Source organism: Bombina bombina, chromosome 2 (assembly GCF_027579735.1).
Source record: "Bombina bombina isolate aBomBom1 chromosome 2, aBomBom1.pri, whole genome shotgun sequence".
Classification (NCBI taxonomy): domain Eukaryota; kingdom Metazoa; phylum Chordata; class Amphibia; order Anura; family Bombinatoridae; genus Bombina; species Bombina bombina.
Window position 1 is genome coordinate 1,417,334,735 of NC_069500.1, and position 15,584 is coordinate 1,417,350,318.

At 40.0% G+C, this 15,584-nt stretch overlaps 1 protein-coding gene across 1 annotated transcript in view; it reads left to right on the forward strand.

Moving 5' to 3' along the window:
* LOC128650429 (disintegrin and metalloproteinase domain-containing protein 33) overlaps positions 1 to 13,066 on the forward strand; it is a 371,794-nt gene extending 358,728 nt beyond the window's left edge. The window contains exon 23 of the mRNA XM_053704369.1: positions 1,665 to 13,066. Coding sequence (XP_053560344.1) covers positions 1,665 to 1,722 — 58 coding nt within the window. The 3' untranslated portion in view covers positions 1,723 to 13,066. The remainder of the gene's footprint in view (positions 1 to 1,664) is intronic.
* Positions 13,067 to 15,584: the final 2,518 nt, after the last annotated feature.

Consider the following 15,584-nt stretch of genomic DNA (forward strand, 5'->3'; position numbering starts at 1 on the left):
CGCTCCTGACATGGACTTGAGTGTAGAAAGCAGGCAGCGAAACTCGTCAACGCTGATTTCTTGTGGAGCTGTTAATATGAAACGGGATGGTTTTGCAGAAAGACTCTCCCTGCATCTCTGGACTCTAACTTTCGCCCAGGCTCTCACTGAGAGGCTGACAGGACTACTTAAAACTCCAGTCCCAATGCGAAGAGTACTACCCTCCATAAGAGACTACTCTGATCTTTGGTACTTCTCTGCCATCCTCCTGTGACGAAAGGCAAAGAATGACTGGGGGATGAGGGAAGTGGGGGAGTAATTTAAGCCTTTGGCTGGGGTGTCGTTGCCTCCTCCTGGTGGCCAGGTTCTTAATTCCCAACAGTAATGAATGAAGCCGTGGACTCTCCTCCCCTTTAGATGGAAATCTTTCTTTTTTACATAGAGATGTTTAGGTGATATTTTCTAGTCAGCTTTTTACAGCTATGCTGCATGACTTTCAAGTGTTTAAACATTTGGGTAACATGGTCCTTTAAGGACATGTAAATATGTTTGCAAAATATTTCTGACATAACACATATAAATATATATAAGTATGTGCAAAGATATATGTACAAATTCTAGCATTAATAATCATTTAAAAAAAAAAGAAAAAAACATGAGATAGGCATATTATAATTTATAAAAATACAAATACACATTAATAATAAGATTTTTTTTGCATAACAAATAAATAGAAAAATAACTTTCTATGAGATATTATTGTTTGTTCAGGTATAAATCTAGCTATTTCTTTGACATTAACAGATGAAAAATAAAAGATTAGTTTTAGAGAAATGTGCTTGTTCACGGACAGTAATGAAATGGTATAAATAAAGTTGGAAAAAACTATCCACGACATTGATGACTTTTATTTATCAACAGTCCGATCCTCATCGCGCCATACTTGACACGCGTGTTTTTGACAGACCTTTTTAATAAATAAGGCCGTAGTATGTAGATTTGCAGCAGCGATGTCTGGAGAGCTTATTTACTCCAGCGAATGTGTGGAGATTGACGCAATGCTAAATCGGCCCCTGAGTGTTTGTAAGCACACCCGTATTATACTGCCAAATAGAGCATTTCATTGCTCAATTACACATGAGTACTAAATCGGCCATGTAATTTACCTTTATAGGTTTAATGGAACCCCACTGTTACCATCTTTTACTTTTTGTAGGTATTTACACCCTGTTGATGGGCAGATAGTCCTCATGCAATTCAAATGGACACAATAAACAGAATGAACATATCCTTGTATTTATTTTTTTTTTTAAATTTTGATTGTAAATTATATAGCTATTATTATTATTAAATAGTTATCTTTGTATATTTATTATTCACTTATTTGTTAAACTTGTATTTTCGTGATTTTGTTTGGCATATTTACGTCTATTTGTGCCTGTTGAAGTCACACAATAATGACAAACACTCACTACTACCAACCTACAGACACATATCTGCTTATAAAAAGCCCATAATACCCAGGAACTGTTGCTGATTGGCTGCACTAATAATACATAAAGATCCATCATCCTCATACCATATATCTTTGTTCACATATATTACTGTGTACTATTATCATTAACAGTAATAATAATAATAATTATGACAAGCTAATTTTCATGGTTTCCTCTGTTATCTTGTAGGCCAATACCAGGTGGTAAAGTCCAAGCTGCTGCTGCTGCTTTCCTCCAAAAGAAATAACAGAGGGAAACCTACATTTATTTACCAACCAAGACTGAGAATCAAGAGGAAACACACCCTGTTATTTGCACTATAAGGAATAAAATGCCAAAAGACATGACATTTGCCGGCCTAGAGCACACTGGCAACTACTGGAGCATCAGTCCTGTGGTGGTGTTGGATCTCTGCACCAAGGCAGCAGATACTCTTCCTCTGAAGATGCTTAGTGCTAGGTCTGGGTCTTTGGATTATATTCTCCTCTCAGTTATAATGCGTGTATACTAGCATCAGACTTTTGTATTGCTGGATACAGCTTATTTATTTGCCTTTTACTGGATTGAACTATCAATTGATGAAAACACAGCCAAAACCTTTCGGCAATACCAAATCTTGCTTTGTAGACCAGCCTGACTTATACTCATTCACTGCTGTCTTCACGCCAAAGTTACATACAAAGACCTTATCTGGAGTGTTTACATTGCTCAGTTAATCACATAAACTTTGTTCCAGAATGTGGATGTTTCACTTATGAGCTGCTAAATTATTTTTTGCTATCTTTGGAATTACAAAGTTCAGCTGTGAATAATCCTCACTGGTTACCATTCCAAATTTCTTCTTCTCAATTTTCTAAGTGTAGTTGGAAACCTCAATACATAACCATTAATTACTGAAATTATAATATGCAGTTAACAAATTGTAATTTATCCACCCTAAAACATGTCTCATCTTTAAAAGTCCAATTTGAAATTCTATGCCATGACAATTTTCATGGAGTAAATTACTTCAGAAAGAAGAGCAAAAACAACAACCCTTTGTCAAAGAACCAATGAGCTGGAAGTGAAAGTTTCTTCTACATTTCCACAACCAAAGAAGCAAACAATATCAACAACAGAAGGAGGTAGTTTGGAACGGACAATGGTACAAGTGGGGACTAAATGATAAAGCAGTATTTTAAGTTGCCCTATCAAATATATATATGACGAAGGTACAGGTATATATATTCCTCCAGAACGAGGCACTTATCTCTAGAATATTGGAGTACCCATATTTTTTTATGTATTTTTCTTATCAGTAGTATGTTATTTTCCCAGAAGCCATGTGTACTTACCATATATGTTCTACTTTTTTGCACATGATGTGAACATACGTGTGTCACTGTTACAGAGGTATACGTAGGGAAGAGCCCAACCTCTTTGTACGAGGTCAGAGCTACCTTGTCCTTGGTCTCCTAGCTGATGGATTGCCATGTTTACAAAGACAACAGACCATCTAGTGCCAGCAGAGGTAGGGGTCTTATGGTACAATACCATGTTATAAATAAGGACACTTCTATACTTTACAAAGTGCAATATATGTATTTTAGCCCATGTGGTGCTGCAGATTCATGGGCTTGCACTGAACCAGTTACGGGAGACACATCTTCCACCTACTCATTGCTCTGTGTACTTTTCATTTAAAAACCTTTTTTTTTAAAGTAATTAGCACAACACCTGGGGTTACTCAAGGGTTTAAAACACAATAACAGCTATTTATGATACCCCTGTGCTGCATAAAGTCCCACATTATATCAGTTTATAGTAATTTTTTGCAATAAATGTGAGTATGGTCCTCAATGTGCTGGTGGGTCTAATTGTTATTTTATTTCTTGGTGCATTAACAATTAAGTTGAGATTTGTGGCAAAAATTGAAGTATTGCATAGTGAAAGGGTTGTATCAGAAAATATCACCACTATCTGATTGCTGAGATCTAAAAAAAATGTACTCAATACATTATTAAAAGGACACTAAAGTCAAAGTTATAAAAAAAAACTTCCAATTGACTTCCATTATGAAAATGTGCAGTCATTTTATTTGCACACTTTCTGAGGCACCAGCTCCCACTAAGCATGTACAAAAGTTCACAGTATATACATATATGCATTTGTGATTGGCTGATGGCTGTCATATGATACAGCTGGTGGGAAAATGGAAGTAGCTTTACAATTTATCAGTCAAAAAACATAATTTATGCTTACCTGATAAATGTATTTCTCTTGTGGTGTATCCAGTCCACGGATCATCCATTACTTGTGGGATATTCTCCTTCCCAACAGGAAGCTGCAAGAGGATCACCCACAGCAGAGCTGTCTATATAGCTCCTCCCCTAACTGCCACCTCCAGTCATTCGACCGAAGACAAGAAAGAGAAAGGAGAAACCATAGGGTGCAGTGGTGACTGTAGTTTAAAAATAAAATATACCTGCCTTAAAATGACAGGGCGGGCCGTGGACTGGATACACCACAAGAGAAATAAATTTATCAGGTAAGCATAAATTATGTTTTCTCTTGTAAGGTGTATCCAGTCCACGGATCATCCATTACTTGTGGGATACCAATACCAGAGCTAATGTACACGGATGAAGGGAGGGACAAGGCAGGAACTTAAACGGAAGGTACCACTGCCTGTAAAACCTTTCTCCCAAAAATAGCCTCCGAATAAGCAAAAGTATCAAATTTATAAAACTTTGAAAAAGTATGAAGCGAAGACCAAGTCGCCGCCTTGCAAATCTGTTCAACAGAAGCCTCATTTTTAAAAGCCCATGTGGAAGCCACAGCTCTAGTAGAATGAGCTGTAATCCTTTCAGGAGGCTGCTGACCAACAGTCTCATAAGCTAAGTGTATTATACTTCTTAGCCAAAACGAAAGAGAAGTTGCCGAAGCCTTTTGGCCTCTCCTCTGTCCAGAGTAAACAACAAACAAAGCAGATGTTTGACGAAAATCTTTAGTAGATGGTAAATAAAACTTTAAAGCACGAACCACGTCAAGATTGTGTAATAGACGTTCCTTCTTTGAAGAAGGATTAGGACACAATGACGGAACAACAATCTTCTGATTAATATTCTTATTAGATACCACCTTAGGTAAAAACCCAGGTTTGGTACACAAAACTACCTTATCTGCATGGAAGATCAGATAAGGGGAATCACATTGTAAGGCAGATAACTCGGAAACTCTACGAGCCGAGGAAATAGCTACCAAAAACAGAACTTTCCAAGATAAAAGCTTGATATCTATGGAATGAAGAGGTTCAAACGGAACCCCTTGGAGAACTTTAAGAACCAAATTTAAACTCCATGGCGGAGCAACTGGTTTAAACACAGGCTTGATTCTAACTAAAGCCTGACAAAACGCCTGAACGTCTGGAACATCCGCCAGACGCTTGTGTAAAAGAATAGACAGAGCAGAAATCTGTCCCTTTAAGGAACTAGCTGACAATCCCTTTTCCAATCCTTCTTGGAGAAAAGATAATATCCTGGGAATCCTGACTTTAATCCATGAGTAACCCTTGGATTCACACCAATAAAGATATTTACGCCATATCTTATGATAGATTTTCCTGCTTTCGTGCCTGAATTAAGGTATCAATGACTGACTCGGAGAAGCCACGCTTTGATAAAATCAAGCGTTCAATCTCCAGGCAGTCAGTCTCAGAGAAATTAGATTTGGATGGTTGAAAGGACCCTGAAGTAGAAGGTCCTGTCTCAGAGGCAGAGTCCATGGTGGAAGAGATGACATGTCCACCAGATCTGCATACCAAGTCCTGCGTGGCCACGCAGGTGCTATCAAAATCACTGATGCTCTCTCCTGCTTGATTTTGGCAATCAGACGAGGGAGCAGAGGAAACGGTGGTAACACATAAGCCAGGTTGAAGGACCAAGGCGCTGCTAGAGCATCTATCAGCGTTGCCTTGGGATCCCTGGACCTGGATCCGTAACAAGGAAGTTTGGCGTTCTGGCGAGACGCCATGAGATCCAGTTCTGGTTCGCCCCAACGTTGAACCAATTGTGCAAACACCTCCGGATGGAGTTCCCACTCCCCCGGATGAAAAGTCTGTCGACTTAGAAAATCCGTCTCCCAGTTCTCTACACCTGGGATATGGATAGCTGATAGGTGGCAAGAGTGAATCTCTGCCCAACGAATTATCTTTGAAACTTCCAACATCGCTAGGGAACTCCTTGTTCCCCCTTGATGGTTGATGTAAGCCACAGTTGTGATGTTGTCCGACTGAAATCTGATGAACCTCATTGTCGCTAGCTGAGGCCAAGCTTGAAGAGCATTGAATATCGCTCTTAGTTTCAGAATGTTTATTGGGAGGAGGGTCTCCTCCTGAGTCCACGATCCCTGAGCCTTCAGGGAGTTCCAGACTGCCCCCCAGCCTAGAAGGCTGGCATCTGTCGTTACTGGCCTGCGAAAGGTCATACCTTTGGACAAATGGACCCGAGATAGCCACCAGAGAAGAGAATCTCTGGTCTCTTGATCCAGATTTAGTAGAGGAGACAAATCTGTGTAATCCCCATTCCACTGACTGAGCATGCAGAGTTGCAGTGGTCTGAGATGTAGGCGGGCAAACGGCACTATGTCCATTGCCGCTACCATTAAGCCGATTACTTCCATACACTGAGCCACCGAAGGGCGAGAAGTAGAATAAAGAACACGGCAAGAATTTAGAAGTTTTGATAACCTGGTCTCTGTCAGGTAAATCCTCATTTCTACAGAATCTATCAGAGTTCCCATAAAGGAAACTCTTGTGAGAGGGGATAGAGAACTCTTCTCTTCGTTCACTTTCCACCCGTGCGACCTCAGAAATGCCAGAACTATGTCCGTATGAGACTTGGCAATTTGGAAATTTGACGCCTGTATCAGAATGTCGTCTAGATCAGGGGCCACTGCTATGCCCCGTGGCCTTAGGACCGCCAGAAGGGACCCCAGAACCTTTGTAAAGATTCTTGGAGCTGTAGCTAACCCAAAGGGAAGAGCTACAAACTGGTAATGCCTGTCCAGGAAGGCAAACCTGAGAAACCGATGATGATCTTTGTGTATCGGAATGTGAAGATAAGTATCCTTTAAATCCACTGTAGTCATGTATTGACCCTCCTGGATCATAGGAAGGATGGTACGAATGGTCTCCATCTTGAATGATGGGACCCTGAGAAATTTGTTTAGGATCTTGAGATCTAAGATTGGTCTGAAGGTTCCCTCTTTTTTGGGAACCACAAACAGATTTGAATAGAAGCCTTGTCCCTGTTCCTCCTTTGGAACTGGGTGGATCACTCCCATAACTAGGAGGTCTTGAACACAATGTAAGAATGCCTCTCTTTTTATCTGGTTTGCAGATAACTGTGAAAGGTGAAATCTCCCTTTTGGAGGGGAAGCTTTGAAGTCCAGAAGATATTCCTGGGATACAATTTCCAATGCCCAGGGATCCTGGACATCTCTTGCCCAAGCCTGGGCGAAGAGAGAAAGTCTGCCCCCTACAAGATCCGTTACCGGATCGGGGGATGATCTTTCATGCTGTCTTAGAGGCAGCAGCAGGCTTCTTGGCCTGCTTACCTTTGTTCCAGGCCTGGTTAGGTCTCCAGACCGGCTTGGACTGGGCAAAATGTCCCTCTTGTTTTGTATTAGAGGAAGTTGATGCCGCGCTCGTCTTAAAGTTTCGAAAGGCACGAAAATTTGCCTGTTTAGCCCTTGATTTATTAGACCTGTCCTGAGGGAGGGCATGACCTTTTCCTCCCGTGATATCAGAAATGATCTCCTTCAAACCAGGCCCGAATAGGGTCTGCCCCTTGAAGGGAATATTAAGAAGCTTAGACTTTGAAGTAACGTCAGCTGACCATGATTTAAGCCATAGCGCCCTACGCGCCTGAATAGCAAAACCAGAATTCTTAGCCGTTAGTTTAGTCAAATGAACAATGGCATCAGAAACAAATGAATTGGCTAGCTTAAGTGCTCTAAGCTTGTCAAGTATATCGTCCAATGGGGTCTCTACCTGTAAAGCCTCTTCCAGAGACTCAAACCAGAAGGCCGCCACAGCAGTGACTGGGGCAATGCATGCAAGAGGCTGTAGAATAAAACCTTGTTGAATAAACATTTTCTTAAGGTAACCCTCTAACTTTTTATCCATTGGATCTAAGAAAGCACAACTGTCCTCGACGGGGATAGTAGTACGCTTAGCTAGGGTAGAAACTGCTCCCTTCACCTTAGGGACCGTTTGCCATAAGTCCCGTGTGGCGGCGTCTATTGGAAACAATTTCTTAAAAATAGGAGGTGGAGAGAACGGTACACCTGGTCTATCCCATTGCTTAGTAATAATTTCTGAAAACCTTTTAGGTATTGGAAAAACATCAGAGAAAACAGTCACTGCAAAGTATTTATCCAATCTGCACAATTTCTCTGGCACTGCAATGGTGTCGCAGTCATTCAGAGTAGCTAAAACCTCCCTGAGTAACACGCAGAGGTGTTCAAGCTTAAATTTAAATGTTGCCATATCAGAATCAGGTTGAATCATCTTCCCTGAGACAGACACATCACCCACAGAAAGAAGCTCTCCTTCCTCAGCTTCTGCATATTGTGAGGGGGTATCAGACATAGCTATTAAAGCGTCAGAGTGCTCTGTATTTCTTCTAACCCCAGAGCTGTCTCGCTTTTCTCGTAACCCAGGTAGTCTGGATAATACCGCTGACAGTGTATTATCCATGACTGCCGCCATGTCTTGTAAAGTAAACGCCATGGGCGCGCTAGATGTACTTGGCGCCTCTTGAGCGTGAGTCCCTTGAGCGGGAGTCAAAGGCTCTGACACGTGGGGCGAGTTAGTCGGCATAACTTCCCCCTTGTCAGATTCCTCTGGTGATAAATCTTTTAAAGACAGAATATGGTCTTTATAACTTAAAGTGAAATCAGTACATTTGGTACACATTCTAAGAGGGGGTTCCACCATGGCTTCTAAACATAATGAACAAGGAGTTCCCTTTATGTCAGACATGTTTAAACAGACTAGCAATGAGACCAGCAAGCTTGAAAAAGACTTTACAGAAAGTTAACAAGCAAAAAATAAAAACGGTACTGTGCCTTTAAGAAAAATAAAAAAGGTCAGAATTTGAAAAACAGTGAAAAAAAGCAGTAAATCAAACGAAAATTTTACAGTGTGTATAATAGGCTAAAAGAGCATTGCATCCACTTGCAAATGGATGATTAACCCCTTAGTTTCAAAAACGGATCAAAAAAACGAAATAGACGTTTTTTAACAGTCACAACAAACTGCCACAGCTCTGCTGTGGCCCTACCTTGCCATACAAACGACTTTGGAAAGCACCAAAACCCTTCAGAGAGGTCCTAAGCATTCAGGGAATACTTTCAAGGAAACTGGATGTCTCAGTCTGTAAAAGCTAATGCGCATTTAGGCGCGAAATTAGGCCCCTCCCACTCCTGTCTACACAGTGAGAGGCCTAACAAAACTATCCCTAGGCAAATTTTAGCCAGCCATGTGGAAAAACTGGGCCCCAATAAAGTTTTATCACCAAACAGCATATAAAAAACGTTTAAGCACTCCCAGCAAACGTCTTATATTTCAGTAATTTGAAAAAATAATAAGAGTGTTACCTCTAATAGTAAGCATGATACTAGTCGTTATTAAATCACTGTAATCAGGCTTACCTTAAATAAATCCGGTATCAACAGCATTTTCTAGCATATACATTTCTCTAGAAAAATTTAGACTGCACATACCTCATAGCAGGATACTCTGCACGCCATTCCCCAAGCTGAAGTTACCTCTCTCTTCAGTTATGTGTGAGAACAGCAATGGATCTTAGTTACAACCTGCTAAGATAATCAGAGACCACAGGCAGACTCTTCTTCTATTTTCTGCCTGAGACCAAAATAGTACAACTCCGGTACTATTTAAAAATAACAAACTTTTGAATTGAAGAAAAACAACTAAATTACACCACATCTCTCTAACTGCTTCCATGCTTGTCGAGAGCTGCAAGAGAATGACTGGAGGTGGCAGTTAGGGGAGGAGCTATATAGACAGCTCTGCTGTGGGTGATCCTCTTGCAGCTTCCTGTTGGGAAGGAGAATATCCCACAAGTAATGGATGATCAGTGGACTGGATACACCTTACAAGAGAAATCTACTACTTTTTTGAAATTCAGAGTGTTATTGCATTGCATTTTTATTATGCATTTGTTGACTGTGCGATTGTATGGAATTTAATGATCCTTTAATAGGTTTCCAGGCTAATTTCCACATTTGTAAGGTTGACAACAGACAATACATCTTAGTTGTTCTTGCCTTGTAGATGTAGAGCGAGGTCTGTATAGGGTTGTTATCAGCCAGGTGCCATCATGTCAATGAAACTGACAAGTAAATATTCTGTGAATGGGGTGTGGTGACCCTTGTCCAGTAGTCTCTTGTCAATACCTCTCACCAACAGACAAACTCAATCTTTTTATAATAAAATAAAACACAAAACCAAATTGTGAGAAAAGACTACAGTATTTATTGAACTATCAGACCATTAACAATGCAAGAAAAAGGACTTTGACCTATGCTCTCTGCACCTAAATGCTGCCACTAGCCAGTTTAAAGGCTTGTAGGACACAACCAGCAAACACATAGGCTAATAATGAAAGGTGAATGATATTACTTTAAGGTCTGAATTTGAAACCTAATTTTTCTGATCTGCCACCAGTAAAAATACTATCCCAGGGAAACCCACTGCATTCCAACACAAATGCTTTAACCACACAGTCAAGACAAAATGTAATGGAATTTGTTAATAATAGGTTTCTCCCCCAGCACAACCACATATCCCCTCCCATCTTAACACTATAACCAGTAACATCATATTTTACACATCCCTCATATTACCCCAAAAATGTCACCCCCACCCTGGAAAGGCCATAGTCGCCAAAGCTCCTGCTGAGAAAGGGTCTCTTTTCCAATTAATTACAACAGCAAACATTCTCAACACTCCCTTAAAATTGTATTAAAACATTCTGATCCAATTTATACTGACTCTTTTTTAATACTGTCCGTGAGATATTCCCACCTATATTTACTGTGTAGCGAGAGTTTACTACTAGCTGATGGCGTCTTTAAGATGTCGGTAGTGACCAACATGAAGGTGTATTCGCAGGTTAACTAGAAGTCATTAGTTTTCATTAAAGTTATTTGTTTTACAATTGGCTGCCATCAGAAATATGCTCATAACACTGGCTGATTTCTCTTTGTTCAGAGCTCTGTGGCTCTATACAGGCACTGATATAGCTACCATAAAGCATGTTTAATGAATATTACTGAAGGGAACACTGTCATAGTTATGAAACAGTTTTAATGAAAGGTGCAGGGTATATTAAAAATATAAATGGATTATTTCCTATTTTATTATTGATAAAACTTTCTTTCTGTTATTTACCAGTCAGGTCCTTGTTATGGTGCCTTAGAGCTGAAAAATCCCAGCCGTGAATATATCTGAGACACTTTACTACTGTTCCTATGTGAAGCCCAAGGACATGACTTGAATATTGTTAAATATGTGGTTTATTAATTATAAAATAGTTATTGTTGCAAAAAACAATCTGAATAAAGGGCCCCCAAAAAATGATGGTACCTAATTACTTGACTTACTAATCCAAAATGATCTCTTCCCTCACCATAGCTCACATAAAATAACCTACAATATGATCAGTAAGGCAGGAGTGGACAAATCTGTTTAAAATTTAGTAGCCAGTAAGAATATTTAGTAGCCAGACATACTCTTAGGAGCCAGACAGTGGTATCTGTATATAGATCTATGGAGATTAGCAGAAAATGTTAGGAGCCAGGAGTAAAATCATTGGAGCCAGTGGCTCCCAGGTTTGTAGAGACCTGCAGTAAGTTATTGCAGAGCTTTAACAGGTAAAGTAGCTTCTTGCATAGAGCCCACTAGGGTCTAAATCTGCTTCTGGTTTTCTGCACTGATTAGTTTTGTCTTTTTAAGATACAGCATATTTGGCATACATGGTATATAAGAAGAATGAAACCCATTTATATTTATGAACAACAATAATGAAAACTATTTCTGCTATCATTTTATATTTCAAACTCTCACTTAAAAATTGTGTGTGTATTGTATGGTTGGAACGTTTACATTGATACATTTGAGATTTGTTTACTGAGCTATATGACTTTGACAAATAGACAATTTTTTTGAGAGTTGTGGGCATAGCCCATGAAATTAACGGTCTCCTGTTGTGTGAATGATAAAAGCAACCTGTGATTAGTGATGTTTTAGGTTTTGCATCTGGGTTCAGCAAACAAACATAAGAAAAAAGTATGATTTTATAAGCAATTGTTTGGTCATGCAATGTTGAATTGATCCTCCATATTTAATGACACGGACAATAATGTTGTAAAATTCTTTTGATAACATGTTCCACTCAAGCTCAATTCCCCTTCAAAGCGCCTTGTATATTTTTTTCCAAAGTTTTAAAATTTATAGCCATTCCAGTGCATTTGAAGACCCCGCATTAACTTATTACACGTTTTCAATTAATTACTGGCATAGCAACTGCTTTTATCCTAGAGCTGGCAAACCTGTGATCAAGGTGGCACTCAAACAAATATGCTGCCATCTAACCACATGGTTACCACCATACAGCTTGGTTTCATTGGCTACAATTGAAGCACAATTATTTTTCTTATGAATATATCTTGTGTATATAAGCAATTACGCCGTCATTGTTGCAATATTTTAGGGTTTTAAAGAAACAACAACTTTGTTTCTTTAATCCACGTAAATGAAAAAAAAAAAAGATACATTAGAATAAAACCAATTTGGTGACATTCTTAGGAAGGTTTGCCTGTTTTGTGCACAAACTGGATAATATACAATGGTTTTGCATGGGAATAGATGTGTTGGAACTGGAGAGGCCAAATGTAAACATCTTCTGTTGCACATGTTGCAATCTCACCAATAGCACATCATGCTGTTATCTACTATCAAATGGCCAGGACATATACTTCTTGACTGCCATAGTGAGCTGCTAATTGCACAACCAATGAGTAAAAAGGACATAAACACTAAATACATTTTAATAGCATAGTATTGAGGTTATTCCCCAGCAACCACTAGTCATGGGTGCCGCCATGTTGAAATCTAGATCTCACAACATCCCATTGTTGACCTCTCTGCACATGTGCAGCAACTCTCCTTCAGATACTTGCAATGTAACAGCACCCATGATAAGAGGGAGGTGCTTGATATGTATTTAGTGTATCTAGATTTCTCATTTTAAAAAGGGCACAGTTACAGTGCAGTCACTTGCACGTCAGTTTTATTTCCAGCCTTATTAAGGAGACCCCAGCCTGTCCCTACAGGACGGACTGTCAGACACATACACATTTACAGGGTGCTGGCAGACCCCAAGGGACTTTCCTTTATCTGGTCTATAGCTCTCTGTTATCCTCATGTTTATCATTGCTGTGATATATAGGAATTACTCTATTTGTATTTATAATCTGCGGTACTGCAAAAAAATGTGTAATAAAGTTACTTTTTATATTGATTTCCTTGTTATTTCAGTATACTACTTTAGTTGTTCATTAATTAGTACCTTGTTGTACATTGTTTTCTGTAATGTCTATGTTGCAGCAATATATTCACAGGATCACATATATCCTTCAGCTTTATCAGTGACAACCTCACTCCATCTGCGCCTGAGTAGGTATAAGGACATCTAGCTTCTTAAAGGAAGATTGACATGATCCTTTTAGTCTGGGTGTGATGCTGCTCTCACATTACATATTTATGGGTCCCCTTTTTGTTTGTGAACATTAAAGTAAAACAAAGCCCCATGCATATGAAATAGCAATTATTAAACATGACAAAACATATTTTCTCTTGCAAGGTGTATCCAGTCCACGGATTCATCCTTTACTTGTGGGATATTCTCATTCCCTACAGGAAGTGACAAAGAGAGCACACAGCAGAGCTGTCCATATAGCTCCCCCTCTAGCTCCACCCCCAGTCATTCTCTTTGCCGGCTCTAAGCACTAGGGTCTCTCTACGGGAGGGTAAAGTGAATGTGGTGTTAGAATTGTAGTTTTTACTATCTTCAATCAAAAGTTTGTTATTTTAAATGGTACCGGTTTGTACTATTATACTCTCTAGCAGAAAAGTGATGAAGATTTCTGCTGAGAGGAAAATGATTTTAGCATGTTGTAACTAAAATCCACTGCTGTTCCCACACAGGACTGAGGAGTACCAGAAAACTTCAGTTGGGGGGAACGGTTTGCAGGGTAATCTGCAATGAGGTATGTTCAGTCATTTATTTCTAGACAAGACTGAGATAATGCTAGAAGAGACAATATCCCCATGAGGGGAGGGTAAGCTATGTTCACAGACTTAGTAAGGAATTGAATGCTTACATAACAGGGCTAATTATGCTGGTTGACACTGATTCAGGGCAATCGATTGTTTATTTAAGAAAAATATCGTTTGTAGACACTTTGAAAGTCCTTTTGGGGTTCTTTCTGGGGTTATTACCCACATGGCTGGTTTTTATTCACTTAAGAGTGATTTACTAGGCCTCACAGCTCTGGAGTAGAGTGGGAGGGGCCTAATTTTGCGCCTCAGATGCGCAGTTAGAATTGCAGAGAAGTTCATGCTGCTTCACATGGAGGGTCCTGCTGCTGTTTGAGGGCCTTATAGAAGCTATATTCCCCCAAATCTGATCCCTAAGGGCAGGTAGGGCCACAGCAAGGCTGTGGCAAGGTGCTGTACTATTTTTAACCGGGTGTTGGCTTTAGGCTGCTCCGGTTTGGGCATTAAGGGGTTAATCGTTTTGAAACTTGTGGTGCAATCTTATTAAGGCTTTAGGTTTTGTAAAATTGTGTGCTCTTTTTACCTCTTAAAGGCACAGTAACTTTTTTTTCAAATTGTGTTTTTTATTTGATTAAAGTGATTTCCAAGCCTGCTTGCGTATATTACTAGTCTATTAAACATGTCTGACACTAAGGAAAATCCTTGTTCAATGTGTTTAGAAGCCATGGTGGAACCCCCTCTCAGAATGTGTCCCACTTGTACTAATATGTCTATACACTTAAGATCATATTGTTGCACTTAAGAATGTGGCCCAAGATGATTCTCAGACTGAAGGTAACGAGGATAGCCCGTCTGCCTCTCCCCAAGTGTCACAACCAGTTATGCCCGCGCAAGCGACGCCTAGTACCTCTAGTGCGTCTAACCCTTTTACATTACAAGACTTAGCGGCAGTCATGGATAATTCTCTTACAGCCTTCTTATCTAAACTGCCTGTGTTACCCGCAAAGCGTGATAGCTCCGTTTTAAGAACAGATTATGAGCATTCTGACGCTTTGGTAACCGTATCCGATATACCCTCACAACGCTCTGAAGTGGGAGCGAGGGATTTGATGTCTGAGGGAGAAGTCTCTGATTCAGGAAGGGTTCCTACTCAGACAGATTCAGATATATTGGCTTTTAAATTTAAACTAGAACACCTCCGCGTTTTGCTTAGGGAGGTATTAGCTTCTCTGGATGACTGCGACCCTTTAGTGATCCCAGAGAAATTGTGTAAAATGGACAAGTACCTAGAGGTCCCTGTTTACACGGATACGTTTCCGGTCCCTAAGAGGATTGCGGATATCGTTACTAGGGAGTGGGATAGACCAGGTGTTCCCTTTGCTCCCCCTCCTGTTTTTAAGAAAATGTTCCCCATACCTGACCCTGTGCGGTACTCGTGGTAGACGGTCCCTAAGGTGGAGGGGGCTGTTTCTACACTTGCTAAACGCACAACCATACCAATTGAAGACAGTTGTGCTTTTAAAGACCCTATGGATAAGAAGTTAGAGGGTTTACTTAAGAAAATTTTTGTTCAACAAGGTTTTCTTCTCCAACCTATTGCCTGCATTACAAACAGTGGAATGGGGATTATGCAGATTTGTCTCCTCAAATTCAGTTGGACCAGGAGACCAGAGATTCTCTTTTCTGGTGGTTGTCTCAGGATCACCTGTCTCAGGGAATATGTTTCCGCAGGCCAGAGTGGATCATTGTAACGACCAACG